This window comes from Cololabis saira, chromosome 18 (genome assembly GCF_033807715.1).
Source record: "Cololabis saira isolate AMF1-May2022 chromosome 18, fColSai1.1, whole genome shotgun sequence".
Taxonomy (NCBI): domain Eukaryota; kingdom Metazoa; phylum Chordata; class Actinopteri; order Beloniformes; family Belonidae; genus Cololabis; species Cololabis saira.
Window position 1 is genome coordinate 30640590 of NC_084604.1, and position 18900 is coordinate 30659489.

Here is an 18900-nt window from a genome sequence, read left to right on the forward strand (position 1 = left end):
TCTTTCTTTCTTTCTTTCTTTCTTTCTTTCTTTCTTTCTTTCTTTCCAACACACGTACGTTGTGCGTCGATTTAACGCAGAACCATAAATCCGGCTTTACACAAAAATGTCATGAACGGGAATTTATTGTTTTTGCCGCAAGATGACACATTTTTTTGGCGGTATATCGTGAACGGTAAAATATCGCCCATTCCTAATAGATAGTTGTATATATTTTGTCCAAATGCAGAGCCTCCAACAGGGTCAGCTGTGAACTTGTCCATGACAGAAGAGCTAACAACCTCCATTAGATGGGCCTTTACAGAAGACAGAAAAACAATAACACGCCTCCAGGATTGTGTTTTTATCCAGGGATTCTTTTGTAAGCTGCACAGATGCGGTGGATTTCAGCTGAGAGAGAAAAATTTTGAAACAGTCTTAAGTGAGTATATAAAGTATATTCTACATTAGGTGAGGGCGTCCCGATCCATTCTCTGGGAAACCTTCAACGGTGCTGATTTGTATTCTGTCCTTCACTTGAAGACGTTAGCCGACCATTTTCAAAAAAGATGTTCAAATCTTTGAAGGCTGTTTTTTGTTCTGTCAGGAGAAATGACCTTCAGGCGCAACACAGGAAAAATAAAAGTATTTATAGAGGACAAAGGCTTCGGAGGCAGCTGTCAGAGACAGCGTTTGGGGTTGTTTGTTCACGTTGCCTCTGTAACAGGCAGCTGTTCAAAAGGCATTTCCCTCTATACATGCATGTCAGCCACCTCCAAGGACCATATGTCCACATTAAAATACTAGTAATGTTTAAATATAAAGGGATTTAAAGGGGCTTACATGTGATTATCAGTAAGATTATCTTAATTAAATAAATTGTCTATAATTGAAAATACTAATCATAATAAACAATGATGTAGAGCAGTGGTTCCCAACCTTTTTTCCTTGCAGCCCCCCCTACTTGTGTCTAAGACCAGCCAGGCCCCCCCGACACGTACGTACTAGCACCAAAATAGTCTTTAATTGAAAAAATGAACATTAATTATGTTATTTTGATACATTTCTCTTTGGTTTACTCTGTATACATATGACTTTGTTTTTCTCCAATGTCACCAATGTATAAAATATGCACAAAAGGACATAAAAGGACGTAAAAATATTTCTGAAAAATGTCTCTTTTAATGTGAGACCACATTTTTTTTTTCTTTAACAACCTGTCGGAGTAGATTAAATGTTATTTAATAAGTAATGATATAATAATAAGGAATTCAATCATTTCCTGTGTATCCAGTGTATAAAAAACACAAAAAATATTCAAGACATTCATAAATTATTTATAACAATGTCTTATGAATGACTCATTCGCAAATATAATTGTTACAACTGCATAATTTAAATTTTTCGATATCAAATTTTTTTTTTTTATGTAGAGGACGTTTCGTTACTTTTGTATGAAAAGTGCTATATCAATAAAGTTTGGTTTGATTTGATTTGATAAGTTGCTCCTTCACCCTGTTATATCTTGGACTATTCCCAGATGAGCTGACTGAGGATGACGTTTACCTCTTGAAGATTATTGTGGCATCAGCCAAAAAGGCCATAACAAAATGTTCTATCATTGACGTGAACCTGTTCACGTCAATAATAGAAAATATAAAACTTATGGAGCGCATGACCTATACCCTACGGCTCCAAGAGGAGATAGGAAAGAGACATTGGAAAAAAAAAATAGCTGGACTTTACGAACAGTGGCAGTACTGAATACTTTGAATTAATTTGAAATGCATGTTATTTTATCCGTAAACGTGTTACATAAGCCATCCTATGACCCCCTGTGTTTGTCTTTCCTATAAATGAAAATGTTCATAAATAAAAAGTTTTTTTTTTTAAGTTAACACTGAACTGACTCTTCTGTAGGTTCTCAGTCTCGCAGGGCCAGGTAACTCTCAAGGTTTGAAAGGAGGCAGCTCGACTTCCCTCTCTGTTGTTCTTGAAGTTTCACCTTCTATCTATTCTATCCTCTGACGACTTTGTCAACACTTTGTCTCCAGAATATAAGGTAAAAAGAGAACAAAAGACGTTCAAGCCTCTGAGAGTTGCTTTTGAACTGTTTTATGTAACTGCAGTTACTATCCTTCGTCAACAGGTGGCGGTAATGTTTCACGTGGAGTTGGAGCAACTGCTCCGTTTTAACAGTATTCCACAGAGAATTCCGTCTGTCACGTGCTGCCTTTGATTTTATGCATAGATAAATGTCAAAAGTCAAATTTAATGTGATATCTTGGAGATCCACCAGCATATTGCATCCAAAAGGAAACACATGATGTGGTTTCTTCTTATTGAACATAAAGGGCAGTCCAATTATTTGATCAACCCCCTTTACAGTAAGAATCATTGCTGTTTTCTTGCTTCGTGTTCACAATCTATGTTGCAAACAGCCTAGGGTTGCCACCCGTCCCGTAAAATACGGAATTGTCCTTTATTTGAGAAAAAAATGTTGCGTCCCGTATTGAACTAATACGGGACACGATTTGTACCGTATTTTCATTAACTTTTACACCATATTCTAGTTGAATTATTGAAATAAGTTAACTTTTACACCATATTCTAGTTGAATTATTGAAATAAATTAACTTTTACACCATATTCTAGTTGAATTATTGAAATAAGTTAACTTTTACACCATATTCTAGTTGAATTATTGAAATAAATTAACTTTTACACCATATTCTAGTTGAATTATTGAAATAAATTAACTTTTACACCATATTCTTCACCTGTAGGCTATATTACATCTTGGCTGATGTGGACATACAGAGCATAGGAGGCTATTTCAGTTACTAGTATGGTTGTCTGTCTGTACAGTCATGCAAGTTCAATGCTATTAAAGCACTTTAAACTTTAAATCAAAGCATTTTGCTTTTTCATATAAAATAAACACATTTTTATTCAGTTTAGAAGTTTTGGGGCTTTTTTTGGCTCCTGCGCTGCTGAAATCAGGGCGTCCCTTATTTCTATTTCTGAAAGGTGGCAACCCTAAAACAGCCTCTCATCCAGATGCGAGGTAAACTTAATGACTCATCCATCTCTGATTCTCCCATCCACATCCAGTTTACAACCACCCCAGTAAGTTTGGTGATCTGTCTCGACCCGTGTGCCTTGGTGCGTCTGGCTCTCCGCTTCACCAGTGAGGCCTCGACTTTACGCATGTTTTATTTAAGACTCTGGGAGAGTGGAATGAACGTGCAGGTGCCAGCTACCTGGATCACCTGTAAACAATGAACTGACCGTTGGATAATTTATGACACTGAGGCTCAATCCGGCCGCAGGTGAGTCGACATCTATTCAGTCACAGTGGAAATACTTCACAGAAGAAATACATTATTGAAAAGTTAAACTCTCAAGCAGATGTGTATATCGGTTGTGGGAGTAAAACTGTGGAACTCTCTACAGAATGATTTAAAGCAGTGTCTCCCAACCTGGGGTCCGGCAAAACTTTGTCTGCTTTGAAATGATGCAGTTATAAAAATTATATTTGCGAATGAGTCATTTATAAGACATTGTTAGGAATAATTTATGAATGTCTTGAATATTTTTTGTGTTTTTTATACACTAGTGACAAACACAGGAAATGATTTCATTCTTTATTATTATATCATTACTCAACATTTAATCTACTCCAACAGGTTGTTAAAGGAAAAATGTAAAGAATGTTGATCTCATATTAAAAGAGACATTTTTCAGAAATATTTGTATGTCCTTTAGTGCGTATTTTATACATTGGTGACATTGTAGAAAAACAAAGTCATATGTATACAGAGTAAACCAAAGAGAAATGTATCAAAAAAAACATAATTAATGTTAATTTTTTCAATTAAAGACTATTTTGGTGCTAGTACGTACAGTACGGGTCGGGGGGCCTGGCTGGTCTTAGACACAAGTAAGGGGGGCTCCAAGAAAAAAATGTTGGGAACCACTGATTTAAAGGAATGTACAAATTTACTTAGGTTCAAAAAAATGTATAAAGATCAAATATTTAAGTTATATGATCATGAATAGGCTGGGACTTAAACAGTACTATTGATATATGTGGTTGGTTTCTATTTAAGTGTATATTTTATTGTAAATATTGGTTACATTGACTGTTCTTTTTGTTTTGGTATTGAATAAGGGGCAGGTAAAATAAGACTTGTCTTCATCCTGCTCCTTTTCGGTCATGGGTGTGTAGATTGAAGTGTACAAATGTACTACTGTAATATTGTCAAACTATGCACTACCATGCACGAAATAAATAAATAAATAAATAAATAAATAAATACAAATGTTCTAAGGTGAATTTCTGATGTCCGGGTGTAGAAAAAGTTGCATTTAAATACATGAAGAGCTGGTGTATTAATTTTATTTCCTCCGAGACAAACAGGTCCTGCATGAAAAAGTACATCTCCGTTTTTTAAATGAATCTCGAGCATAATCAGCAAACATTTTTAAACCCAGACATTCATATAACCACGCTTTACTGTAAAATGAAAAATATGTTACTTCTGCATATATATATAGTTATTCAAAACAGTCTCATATTCTTTTTCCATTACATCCTGTACATATTGCATCTTTCCCATCCCACAAGACACACCAGCGGTCACAAACATTTTCCCTCTGATACAATCTATTTCACAAGCAGTCACTGTTACAGAGGACGAATAATGATGCATACATTTCACATTGCCACCGCTATAACTACACACGACCTTGGAGGCTTTCCAAGAGTTTGAGCAGCACTGGAGGTTTCAAAATAGAGACAGTTTGAAACAGCAAGAACTCCAAAGACTTGATCAACTTTGCCTGTAAAACTCCAGAAATCCTGTGAACGCAATGCGAGTTACATTCAGCATACTTGAGGTTTTAGCCCTGCGTTTTGCAGACACGAGTGACGCCGGCGGTTTAACTTGCCGTCAGCTCTACGAGCCCGGACAGATCCTTGGAAAAAGCAGATTAGGGAAGCAGATTGTCTGTGGGGCCCAGAGTTAAGTGCTTTAGAGGGACACATGAGCCTGCCCGTTACCGAGAAAACCGCTTCTAAAACACAGACGTTAAATACAAACTATAACCATGTATAATGAGCTCTTACGTAAAGACTTTGTACATCGTTACGAGTAAATACAGTAACAACAAACAGATTAAGGCCTCAGTCCAGGTGCAGTACAGTAAATCCACTATTGTTGCGCACACATGAACACATAGATAACATGACAATCAAATAAAAATCTGAATAATGATAATAATGGCAAGAAAGGTGGATAACTGATGCTGGTTTCACAACCTGTCTTTAACTGATGAACCCTTCCAAGCAAAAATGATGTTTGCTGTTTCAAAAGCTGGGTTAGTTTTGTTTGATAAAATGTTCTTGTTTCGCAAAGCACACACGCACAAAACAAGCTGTTCAACTGTAGTCAGAAGCTTGCCGACACAATCCACTTTAAAATGCCATAAATCATCATTTAATACACAAAAATCTATATAAAAAAAAAAGAAAAAATAAGACGAGTAAATGGGAAAGGACAGGAGGAGCTAGCTGCACGCTCCACCTCCGACTGGGCCTTTCACGCAGCAGCAGTTACAGTAACACATGTTCACATTATATGGTAAAACAAAACCCATGAAAAAAAAGACACAAACAAGAGCAACAAAACCAGGAAAAATACATACATAAATAGATAAATAAATAAATAAAAACACAAGTGTTGATTCGCACGCAGGCTTTCCACTCAACCCCCGAGAACCTTTTCCGGACTGAATGGTTCCCGACTACGACAGAGATCAGCAGTGCTCCAGTGATACGAGAGCACAGCTGCAATGGTTTTTTTTTGTTTGTTTTTTTTATCATTTGATAGCACGCTGATACTTTCCGCAACAGTTTCCCTCTTGCTCATTTGACTCTTCAAACGATACGTTTCAGGTACAAACACAGGCCTCAGCCTCCTTACACAAAACAAAAGTAGTATAATAAGGCAGGAACACTTTTTTCAATATTGAATGAATAGAAAAAAAAGAAATGACTCAGATCAGTAGTATATAGAGTCAGATTGCACATGTTAGGATATATGGAGTCAGATTGCACATGGTAGGATATATGTAGTAGCTATACGATTGTCCCGTGTCTACACGTAGACGTAAACCAGTAACGTTGTTGGCTTGCTGCCTTGTTTCTAAAGAGAAGCGCTCCAAGGACGCCGTCTCACTCTCATCAACTCTGCACAAGCCTGCAGGTTCAAAAACAGAGAAGAAAACTTAGATTACTACCTAAAATAAAGAGGTTTACGCCCTCTGCCTCCCCGTTTCTGTAAAGTAAAGCCAGTGCTTATAAACTGACTCAAAACTGGGAATGGTTTAATATGAAAGAGTCAGACAGTCTTTTGTCTCTTCATGCATTTTTTAAAGTGCCCAGATTCAGGGTTGAGGGTTAGACGCCGGCGCTGTCACAGGCTGGAGGGCTGCGGCTGCTGCTGTATCTGCGCGCGGTGGCCCGGCTGCACCCCCTCACAGTCTTTAGGTCCTTCCACCAGCCCCCGCGCGTACATGAGGACGAGTGTGACGGTGGCGAAGGTGGCGGCGTTGACGGGGAAGGCTCGCAGCAGCGTGGAGGTGAGGCCGCGCGTGAACACCCTGTAGCCCTCCCGGCCCACGCTCTGCCGCACGCAGTCGGCGATGCCGCTGTACTGGTGGACCCCCCCGACCCCGTCCGCCTGCAGCCGCGATTTGATCACGTCCACGGGGTAGGTGGAGATCCAGGAGGCGATGCCGGCCATGCCCCCCGCGAACAGCAGCTTGGGGATCATGTAGCGGTCGTCGGGCTCGCAGCCCAGGCTGCGCGTCAGCATGTCGTACGCCCAGAAATACACCCCGAAGCCGGGCGTCTCGCGGATCAGGGTGGTGACCATGCCTCTGTTTACGCCGCGCAGACCCTCCCGCTTGTAGATGCGCACCAAACAGTCCAGGGAGTTCTTGTAAAGCTTCCTCGTCGACTTCTTCTCCCCCGTGCCCTGCAATTGCATGCGGGTTTTGGCCAGCTCCATGGGGCAGCAGATGAGACACTGGATGGCGCCCGCCGCTGCGCCGGCCAGGAACTGGTTGCTGGGGGTGTCCTCGGCGAGCTGCCGCATAGCGTTCCCCTGGACGCCGAACACTATGGCGTTGATGAACGTAAGGCCCATCATGGGAGACCCGATGCCTTTGTACAAACCAAACGCCTGTGAGAGGGAGAGACGGGAGGTGACGTGAGGTAATGCAATGCTTAGCAAAGCTAATTCACGCTTTCATATCTAGCCGGTAGGGATGGGCGGTATGGACTAAAAAAATTATCACGATAATTTCTGGCATTTATCCCAATAACGATAAAAATGACAATAAAAAAATACCATTTCAACTCCACCTTTGTAACTATAAATCTATCACCACATTCAGTCTTTGGAGCCCCCAAATCACTGCTCTAAAAGAATACTAAATGCAACTAAACGTCATCAATGGGAATTTATCTTTCTTTCTTTCTTTCTTTCTTTCTTTCTTTCTTTCTTTCTTTCTTTCTTTCTTTCTTTCTTTCTTTCTTTCTTTCTTTCTTTCTTTCTTTCTTTCTTTCTTTCTTTCTTTCAGGCTCATATCTTCCTTCCTTCCTTCCTTCCTTCCTTCCTTCCTTCCTTCCTTCCTTCCTTCCTTCCTTCCTTCCTTCCTTCCTTCCTTCCTTCCTTCCTTCCTTCCTTCCTTCCTTCCTTCCTTCCTTCCTTCCTTCCTTCCTTCCTTCCTTCCTTCCTTCCTTCCTTCCTTCCTTCCTTCCTTCCTTCCTTCCTTCCTTCCTTCCTTCCTTCCTTCCTTCCTTCCTTCCTTCCTTCCTTCCTTCCTTCCTTCCTTCCTTCCTTCCTTCCTTCCTTCCTTCCTTCCTTCCTTCCTTCCTTCCTTCCTTCCTTCCTTCCTTCCTTCCTTCCTTCCTTCCTTCCTTCCTTCCTTCCTTCCTTCCTTCCTTCCTTCCTTCCTTCCTTCCTTCCTTCCTTCCTTCCTTCCTTCCTTCCTTCCTTCCTTCCTTCCTTCCTTCCTTCCTTCCTTCCTTCCTTCCTTCCTTCCTTCCTTCCTTCCTTCCTTCCTTCCTTCCTTCCTTCCTTCCTTCCTTCCTTCCTTCCTTCCTTCCTTCCTTCCTTCCTTCCTTCCTTCCTTCCTTCCTTCCTTCCTTCCTTCCTTCCTTCCTTCCTTCCTTCCTTCCTTCCTTCCTTCCTTCCTTCCTTCCTTCCTTCCTTCCTTCCTTCCTTCCTTCCTTCCTTCCTTCCTTCCTTCATGTACGTTGTGCGTGGATTTAACACAGAACCATAAATCAGCTTTACACAAAAACGTCATCAACAGGAATTTATCATTTTTACCGCGAGATGACAAATTCTTATCGTGGGGAATTTTTTTGACGGTTTATCGTGAACGGTAAAATATCGCCCATTCCTACTAGCCGGTTAGACTACTGTAATGCACTTTTCACAGGTCTCCATAAGAAAACCACAGGGAGACTTCAGCTCATCCAAAACTCTGCAGCTCGACTGTTAACAAAAACTAAAAAGAGAGAGCACATTAGTCCAGTCTTAGCTGCCCTGCACTGGCTCCCTGTAACATTTAGAATTGACTTTAAGGTCCGGCTCCTTACATACAAAGCCCTAAATGGACAAGGACCAAGCTACATCTCCAACATCCTAACAAAGTATGTTCCAAAAAGAACCCTGCGGTCATCAGCTGCTGGGTTATTAGAAGCTCCCAGAAACAGTCAAAAGAAGATCGGTGATGCAGCCTTTGTCAACTACGCCCCAAAACTATGGAACACACTGCCCAAAAACATCAGGGAAGCCGAGTCGGTAGATATTTTCAAAAGATAACTTAAAACCTATCTCTTCACTCAAACATGAGATAACCGCGCCTTAGTTGCCACTTTCCTTTTATCTATATATCATTTATTTTTACTGTCTGCATTACTTTTATACTTTTAAATGTTTTTATATGATCATTTTTATCTTGTACTCTTTATTTGTTGATATTTTTAACTTTTTTATGCCTACGACTCAGTGCAGTATTTTTACCTTTTTATATTCATAAAACCATTTTTTATATTCCTTTTTATATTATCCTATCTTAGTAGTTGTTCTGTGGAGGAATTTGGAACTGAATTTTGTCAGGGTTATGTTTTATATCACTGCACTTAAATATTTGTGTTTTTTGTTTTATTTGCTGTTGTTGTTTCTTGTTTGTACTGTTACTGTGAAGCACTTTGAGCTGCGACCTTCGTAAGAAAGGTGCTATATAAATAAAGTTTATTATTATCATCACCGTAAAAAGAAAACAATCTGCTTTACGGGGAAAATACAGCCTGAGCTTCCATCATTCATTTGTGAGAAGCTTGTCCAAGGAAGGAAAAACGCCAGTAACTTGGGGACAAATATTAATATGAAGAACAGGGTGTCTACAGGTTTGATCAAGTTAAATTTAAGACACCACCATTTTTAAACAAAATTTAAGACCAAAAAGACACTTTGAACCCAAATTTACATTTACCCATGTTTTCTTGCCTTGTCTCGAGACTACGCCGACTAAGAAATTAAGTGCTGAGGTCAAGGTTGCCAGATCTGGCTGACAGGTTCCAGCCCCAATTGCAACGTAAAACCCGGCAAAATAATGGAAAACCAGCCCAAATCATACGTTCACTATGTTAAAACCGTAAATTATTAAATGCGTTGTAGATTTCAAGTCATAATTTAACCTTTATTTAACAAGGTAAATCAGTTGAGAACAGTTTCTCATTTACAATGACGACCTTGGAGAGGCAGCACAAAGAGTCAAGCACATACAATCACAGTGAAACTAACAATCAAACACGATATATAAAAACACACAACACAAAACAAATACGACTAAAAAGTGGTAGCGCTGGTCCGGAAGAGTTACAAACATGTGCAATGATCACAGATGAATGTTGGGAGTGTATTTTTGAAGGACGAGAATGGGATGAAAGTGTGAAGTTTAAGTGTTTGCTGCAGATGATTCCAATCACTAGCAGCAGCGAACTGAAATTAATTATGGCCAAAGGAGGTGCGGGCTTTTGGAAAGACCAGGTTTATGTAACTGCTTGAGCCCAAATTGTATCAACCCGCCCAGTCCTATATTTTTCAGCCCAATTGGGCAGAAACCCACTGGCAACACTGACTGAGGCGAGACATTCTCCTCAAAACGGTTAAATTAACTTTTCAAAGTGTAACAAAACTTTTTAATGATGACCGAATAAATTCCCTCTAAAATTAAGATTAAAAAATGAATACACTTGGGTATACATTTAAGACAAATTAAGACATTTAAAGGCCTTATTTTAGGAACATTTAAGAATTTAAGACTTTTTAAGGACCCGCGGCCGCCCTGAAGAAAGTAAAAAAGAAAATTGCATTGTGTCCTCACAGTTAAACAATTGTGTCCAAAAACATTAATAAACTGTTTGTTTCTTTTAAGTATTGCTATATGATAGGGTTAATACTGGTTTCTCCTGCAGTTTAAAATGAGTTTAACATGGATAATGAATTTTATGATGAAATTAATCATTAAACACATGTAACCTTGACTGAAATAGCCTTTTTTGCAAATCCTCAGGATTAATTATAGTGATGAACAAATAAATAAATAAATCACAACAGTTATATTCAGGTCAACAACATGGAGACAAAAATAAAAATAAACATTGGTTGACATCCTCATTTGGTTGATTATCAATATAATCAACTAAACACTCCAACAACGACGTGTTCTCTGACAGGAGGAATTAAGGTGACCGGCTCAGTAACGAGATCGGCCGTGTGTTATGCAACTCACCTCACCGGCTTTAGGTTGTAAAAGTAGATATCTGAGCCACAGAGCGAACATACAGCACACATGACTGAGTAAATCACTGCATAATTACGTAGACTGTAAGTGAAAGACTTACCGACTCCTGCCGGATGATGGACTGAAAACAGTGAAAGGTCCCGCGATACAGAGGCTTGTCCACACTCTGGACCTGCAGCCTCACCTGGAGGGCAACACAAAGTCACTTATCAGATCAGTTCAAACGTACAAATGTGAAGAATATCTCTGATATATGTTAGGGCTGGGCGATATATCGAGATTTTAATATATATCGATATATTTTCAAACGCGATATGGTACGAGACATCGATTTAAAAAATAAAATAAATAATTTTTTTTTTTTTATGATTTTGATATAGCTTATTTTTTGACAAATTGACTTGAATGTTTTATTTGAGATTTGCACAAATGTTTTGTTATTTGAACAACTGTCAACCTCAGTGGAAAAGTCTGCCTGTTACTGTCTACATTTTATTAATTGCACAGTGTATTTTAATTAAATTGTTATGCAGGAAAGGGATATTTGTTTTATTTTATTCAAGAAGCATTTTTATTCTATATATGCAGGCAGTTTATTTTTATTTCATTTGTTTTATACATTTTGATATTGTGCAGACCTCTGTTAATAAAGGTGCCTGTGTGACATTTGGCACGAGGCTTTGTATTAAAACTGACTGTTTTTTTAAGGGTTTGCCTCAGAATAAAATTAAGCTAACAGAGATGCTATGCTATAATGCTTTGGGGGAAACCCCAATTATGGCACAGAAAAAATATCGATATATATCGAGTATCGCCATTCAGCTTGAAAATATCGAGATATGACTTTTGGTCCATATCGCCCAGCCCTAGATACTGCTTACCTTCACTGTGTCGAATGGGTGTCCGACCAGCACTCCGGCAACACCTGGAAGCAGACGAACCACCAAGGATGACTTTTCACCATTTGATTTTAAACAAATTTTAGCAAAGAAAGGAAACTAAGGGAATAAAAATATCTCTTTAACCACTGATAAATTGTTTACATCCGGCATTGGCCTACTTGACCCGTTTGGTAAAGGCTGCACCTTTTGCTGCTGTGTAATTTTAGAGCCTTTTCCTCCAGGCTCTGCCGGAGTTGATGCTGTCAGACTTTCTTCTACATGCCTTTGAATGTTACGCAACCTCAGCCTGTGCAGCATATGCTTGTGTCCTTCGACTAGTTTGTGCTTATTTCCTTAGTTCAAGCTAAACGGGTTCTATTATATAATGATAAGAGAAGTGGAAAACTCTTTTTTTTTAATAATAAGGTGTCTCTATGCAGCTCTTCCTGTCGTCATAAATATATAAATACATATCTTGGACATTTATTGTTACTTAAGATGCTGTATTGGTCCAGATATAAATCAATAATTGGTGTTTGAGGGAAACAAGACATCAAAAATGAAATAGCTTGTCGATGGAGAAAAGGTGGAATCCTAGATGTGTACGTTTCACTCTCCCTCGTGACTCCCGCTGTGAACAATCACGGCGGGTTAATCCTACATAAGCAGATGCTTTGTCACATGACTTATTTGTAAAAAGAGAGCCTATCAGAGGAGAATCCGCTCTGTAAGCCGGAGAAAGGGACACGAGTGGGTGTGTTTGACACTATAACTACAGGTCATTGACCTCAATCTGCTGGTCATCTGAGAAAAACCGAAAGCAACCTGAGGACGGTGTTGCATCATAAGTTTTCAGGGAGACAGAGCACATCAGATTCTTAATAAGTGTGTACGTGGGCTTGCACTTGATTGTGAAATCTGATTATTATTTTTTTTAGCTAAGCACCGATTTATGGGCTTCAAATCTGAGGGAGTATACGGTTTTAGGAATGCAAAACCCACATGGTCCAGTAACTGTAAATAAAGGAAGCATGGCATCGGTCTGCACAGGGGGGGTGCTGAATCATGCTTTCTGCGGATGATTGGCGTAGCACACCCAGGCCATCTCAGCTGAAGGCCCTGGTTGACACCGGTCTCATGTTTACATGGTATCCTGTTCACAAAAAGGCGACACCGGCGAGACGTTTGGACGGTCAGAGCGTTCCTCTGAGGCAATGACAAAAAATATGGCCTTTGTTTTTCCATTAAATCAATCTGTGGGACATGAGACCCAGTCAAGTTCTGTCAACTTTTTAATCCTCTATGTAAAGTAAAAACACCTTCTTTTTTTTCTAAGTGTTTTGTTTTATTGTTAGGGACAGAAAATATTCAGTGAAGAGAATACATCAAACTGATTTTTACTCTATTTGGCTAAGAATAGTGTCTGGTTTTAAAGTTATGAGAAAGATGTCAGGTTTTTTGCGAAATCGAGTCAAACATACACGATGCTCACCGTTTCGTGAAAACACTCTTTTATCTCTCAATGTTAGAAAAAAATACTTGGCTTTTCATTTGAATACAAACACTGGTCAAGCAGCTTCATATTCAAAAACAACACTACAATCTCTAGTGACCTCTACATTAATTTAGATTTTGATGCACAGACCTGGAGAGTTTGGAGAGAGAGAAAAACAAAAAACTTGTTTTATATTGCAACATACAGGACTGTCTCAGAAAATTAGAATATTGTGATAAAGTCCTTTGTTTTCTGTAATGCAATTAAAAAAAACAAAAGTGTCATACATTCTGGATTCATGACAAATCAACTGAAATATTGCAAGCCTTTTATTATTTTAATATTGCTGATTATGGTTTACAGTTTAAGATTAAGATTCCCAGAATATTCAAATTTTTTTAGATAGGATATTTGAGTTTTCTTAAGCTGTAAGACATGATCAGCAATATTAAAATAATAAAAGGTTTGCAATATTTCAGTTGATTTGTAATGAATCCAGAATGTATGACATTTTTGCATTACAGAAATAAAGGACTTTATCACAATATTCTAATTTTCTGAGACATACATTCTGGATTCATTACAAATCAACTGAAACATTGCAAGACTTTTATTTTTTTAATATTGCTGATCATGGCTTACAGTTTAAGAAAACTCAAATATCCTATCTCAAAAAATTTGAATATTCTGGGAATCTTAATCTTAAACTGTAAAGCATGATCAGCAATATTAAAATAACAAAAGGCTTGCAATATTTCAGTTGATTTGTAATGAATCCAGAATGTATGACATTTTGGTTTTTGTAATTGCATTACAGAAAATAAAGAACTTTATCACAATATTCAAATTTTCTGAGACAGTCCTGTATAAACGTGGGTTTCAGTCTCATCAGGCATCTAAGGACAGGTTAGGTTTCTTAGCTTCATCCACTGAGTTTCTCTGAGTCACTGGGATGCTGCAGGGCTGTCCCAACACATGCCACTCAGCAATGGAAAAATATGCAGGATCTTTGGCTGAGCGTCCTTAAAAATGTCAAAAGTGTAATTGACCCCTTCTCTTTGACAGTGTCGGTTTTGCATCCCCAGTATATTGCTGTCTTGGTTCAATAGTCTATAGTCTGCTCATATTACAGCCACAATCATAAATGAGATGCACCTGTAATGTGTGCCATTAAAAACAACCATACCTTAAGTCAAATTATACATTTGAAATGCAAGGAAGGGATCTGTGCTGCTCTCCTGGGAGGAAATGTGATATGGAGCAGATAACTTACCTCCGATGCATCCAGCAACGAAGTCCATCACCTCCCCTGGCTGAGGAATTTAATGTTACCTGACGCTATAGAGAGTCTTTGAACGCACCTTTATTATTTAACCTGCAACAGACGGCAACTGTCCCTGAATGATAAATCCGCCTAGAGATCAGATCCTAGTTTACATTAGCTCGCAGTTACATCAGCGATTGAATTGACAATGTATTTTGTCTATGCTCGTTTTTAACTGGCTTATTTTCTATTTGCTCCTCTCTGTTTGTTCCTCGCTGGTAATCTACACGCACTCAACGAGCCGCTGCGCCGACAGGCTCCACGGGACACCCCGGTCCGTGAAACGAGCGCACACACCTACGTCACGGGAAATGGGTGGTTGCAGTTTTATTTTTTATTTATTTATTTTTTCAAACCTTTATTTTAAGATTTCAAACACAGAATCAGAATCAAGTTTATTTGGCCAAGTCAGGTCAAACAAGACAGGGAATTTGACTCTGGTTGTTTCGCTCACCGTACAGTAAATCAGCTCTTATTAACATATATACATTTTTTTTTTAAGTGAAAGGTGCAGCAGTATGACATGGTTATTGCAAAGTGCATTTTTACAGCATATGATTGTGGTTATTATTATTATTATTATTATTATTATTATTATTATTATTGCACAGTGATCGATTAGGCAAGGCAAGGCAAATTTATTTATATAGCACAATTCAACACAAGGTAATTCAAAGTGCTTTACATTGACATTAAAAGCGGCAAGACATAATAACAAATAGGTAAGAACAAGAAAAGAAGTAAAATAATAAAAAGCACAAGCTGTTAAAAATAAGGGCAGTAGAATACAGCAGGTAAGTTTAATTGAGGAGTACGCTTGAGTAAACAGTAATGTTTTTAACCCTGATTTAAAGGAGCTGACAGTTGGAGCAGACCTCAGGTCTACAGGAAGTTTGTTCCACCGGTGAGGAGCAGAATAACTGAACGCTGCCTCACCTTGCTTGGTTCTGGTTCTTGGGAACCACAACAAACCAGATCCAGATGAACCTCAGGGGTCTGGGAGCCTCATAGGAACTAACAGATTAACCATGTATTTTGGTCCAAGACCATTCAGTGCTTTGTAGACCAGCAGTAAGATTTTAAACTCTATCCTGTGACTCACTGGAAGCCAGTGTAGTGATTTCATGACCGGTGTAATATGGTCCAGTTTCCTGGTGTTTGTAAGGACTCTGGCAGCAGCGTTCTGGATCAGCTGCAGCTGCCTGATTGATTTCTTCTTAAGGCCTGTAAAGATGCCATTGCAATAATCCAACCTACTGAAAATGAATGCATGAATACGTTTTTCCATGTCTTGTTTAGACAGAAACCCTTTAATTCTAGCGATGTTTTTTAGGTGGTAATAGGCAGATTTGGTGATAAACTTTAGATGGCTGTTGAAGTTCAGGTCTGAGTCAATAATTACACCAAGATTTCTGGCTTGATTTGTAGCTGTCAATGACATGGAGCCAAGGTGAGCACTGATCTTTTCCCTTTCATTTTTAGGGCAAAAAATTATCACCTCTGTCTTTTCTGCATTTAGCTGGAGAAAATTCTGGCACATCCACTCATTGATTTGGTGAATACAGTTACTCAATGAGATCAGGGGACTGTAGTCATGTGGTGACACTGAAATATATATTACTCTATCAGATTACTCTGATACTTTATTGGCACTTTTCCACTAGTAGCTACTCGGCTCTACTCATCTCAGTTCGACTCGACTCAACTCGGCCTGGTTTCTTTTCCATAACAATTCAGCACCTGGAGTAGAAGTAGGAGGGTTGGAGCGAAGCTGCTCTGACATATTTGATTGTTTGATCTAAACGAAGAAGACAACAACACTAAAGATGTAGAACATGGAGGAGATGATAGATGTGCTGCTGGGTCTGTGCCTTGTGTTCGATATCAAAAATGAGAGTGAGAAGGCTTCAAGCAGCAGAATAGATACAGAAAAAGTATCTACCCGGCACGCCTCGACCCCTAGTGGGAAAGCATCAAACCGAGGCGAGTCGAGTCGGGTTGAGTAGGTACTAGTGGAAAGGCACCATATGAGTGATGAGAGTTCATCAGAGCAACAGCTTGGGGGAAGAAACTGTCTCTGAGTCTGGAGGTTTTGGCTACAGTGCTCTGTAGCGCCGTCCAAAGGGCAGGAGTTCAAACAGACTGTGTCCTGGTGTGAGGGGTCTGCAGAGATGCTACCTGCCCGTTCCCTGGTCCTGGATAGATGGGAGGTTAGTCCCAATTATCCTCTCCACAGACCTAATTGTCCGTTGCAGTCTGTCTGTCTAGTTTGGTGGCTGATCCGAACCAGACAGTGATGGACGTGCAGAGAACAGACTGGATGATGGCAGAGTAGAAGGTGGTCAGTCAGAACACGGACAGAACATTGACCATGAACAATACAAAGTCTGGCATCAAGAAAATAAGCAGATACATTACAAGACATACATTGAATGAAGTCCATAAGATATTGCATAGTAACATAAATATGACAGTAAGTTAAATGACATTAAATAAAACTATGTAAGACATTGCATTTCTCCAAATATTCCTTCAATTATGTTAGCCGTTTGTATAAATTTTTTGTTCTGAATGTTTTTTTTTTTTTGTCATTCAAGTTTTTATTTTTATTTTTTAGATGTAAACATAAACAGACAGTATTTTTTCAACATAAAATAGCCCATAACAAATGCTCATGTTTGAAACAACCAACCAGACATTCAATTACATTCATATCAGTGCAGTCATCACCCTGTCGTAACACCGTTACATATGAGAAAACGGTCCCATGACCTCTTGAAATGATCAACATCATCATTGATTCTGGCCAACATGCGTTCGTATGATACAACCTCTCTGAATTTTTTTTAATACATTCAAAGTAATTCCTGAAATCGATTTGAAAAACAGGAAAGAAAGGTCGAAGGTAAACATTTTTAATAAATTCTTCACCTTTTATTGAGTTATAATTAAAGCTGTATAGATCTGTATAAAATTGAAAAGTGTGACTTGCAATAACAGTTCAGTTGGAAGTTACATAGTTATCTATTTTTAGAGATGTGATATTATTTCTCTTGAAGTTTCTTTTGTCTAAGGCGAAAAAATTGCTTATATTCTTCTCCCCTTCCTCTAACCATTTAGACATTACATTTCTCCAAATATTCTTTCAAATATGTTAGCCGTTTGTATACATTTTTTGTTCAGAATTTTTTTAATACATTCAAAGTAATTCTTGAAATCGATTTGAAAAGCAGGAAAGAAAGGTCGACCTTTGGAGAATTTGGTTTTATGTATGTGGAATTTTGCTATTAGAGTAATCAAGTTAATTAAGTGTTGCATTTTCCTACCTTTATTATTATTATAGTATAACAATATATCTTTGGCATTCAAATGTATTGCTGTGTTAGAATATGTGGTGATGTAAGCTTCAATTTTTTTCCAAAGAATTTGTGAAAATTTACATTAAAGGAGCATGAGGCAAGAATAAGAAATGAGAGTCATTAGCGCCACGACGACCGTCAGGGTTCCTGTAGCCAACAGCGAAGCCAGCACGGGAGCACCATTCAAATCAAGCTCTAAATATGACTTACAATGTTATCTTACCTGGTCAGTAGGAAATGAGCCACGTCAGCATCTGTTTTCAGTCCCAATTCAAGTTGAAGCTGCCTCCATGACTCAAACGTGTATCCAATGTTTACTCGTGCGCGAAGAACGCCGCATGCAGCGTCATTTGACGTTACATCCGCAGGACAGCGCGGGAAATTCTGGTCCGGAATTGCAGCACATTTTGCAGCACACAGCCTGTTCAAGGCAACGGAGAGATACACTAGAGGGCTCATTCTTTTTGGTTTGGAACGCTTCATCTGACATTATTACTAGAAAACTTAAAACGTATATGAATTTTTTTCAGAAATCCTGCCTCATGCTCCTTTAAAAGAGAAATAGGTAGTTGCAGTACTTGCTATACAAACACCAACAAGATATACAATAGTGTGGAACAGCACATACAATGAAGGAGTAAATTATAAAAATATGTAGTATGAATAAGAAGTCATAATATAGATAATGAAGGTAACAGTCATAATAATAATAATAATAATAATAATAATAATAACAATAATAATAATAAAGATGAATAAGTAAATAAATAGAGAATAAAATAATACATAAATAAATAAAACAGGAGAATAAAACCGGTATGAGGAATAGAATCAGATGCATAGAAAACAATAAGGAAAGGTCAAGACAGTTATAAATAAAATGTTAGTCAGAAGATACAGGGAAAAACTTTTCACAGTCGATTAAAAATATATTGCTTTTTTTGTTGTTTATCAAATAAAGAGATTTAATGA

General features: G+C 38.5%; 1 protein-coding gene across 1 annotated transcript; it reads right to left on the reverse strand.

Moving 5' to 3' along the window:
- Positions 1–4378: 4378 nt before the first annotated feature.
- LOC133464622 (mitochondrial basic amino acids transporter-like) lies at positions 4379–14796 on the reverse strand. Its single transcript, XM_061746702.1, has 4 exons — positions 14519–14796; positions 11751–11794; positions 10970–11053; positions 4379–7229 (listed from the first exon to the last, which is right to left on the reverse strand). The coding sequence occupies exons 1-4, from the start codon at positions 14544–14546 to the stop codon at positions 6459–6461; spliced, it is 927 nt and encodes a 308-aa protein (XP_061602686.1). The 5' UTR covers positions 14547–14796; the 3' UTR covers positions 4379–6458.
- Between the last annotated feature and the right edge of the window lie 4104 nt (positions 14797–18900).

Excerpts from the sequence above, each read along its gene's own strand:
- LOC133464622 (XM_061746702.1), bottom strand. The coding sequence starts at position 14,546 with ATGGACTTCGTTGCTGGATGCATCGGAG. Across the intron at positions 11,054-11,750 it reads ACCCATTCGACACAGTGAAG|GTGAGGCTGCAGGTCCAGAG; the intron begins GTAAGCAGTATC and ends GTTGCCCTCCAG. Across the intron at positions 7,230-10,969 it reads CCATCATCCGGCAGGAGTCG|GCGTTTGGTTTGTACAAAGG; the intron begins GTAAGTCTTTCA and ends TCCCTCTCACAG.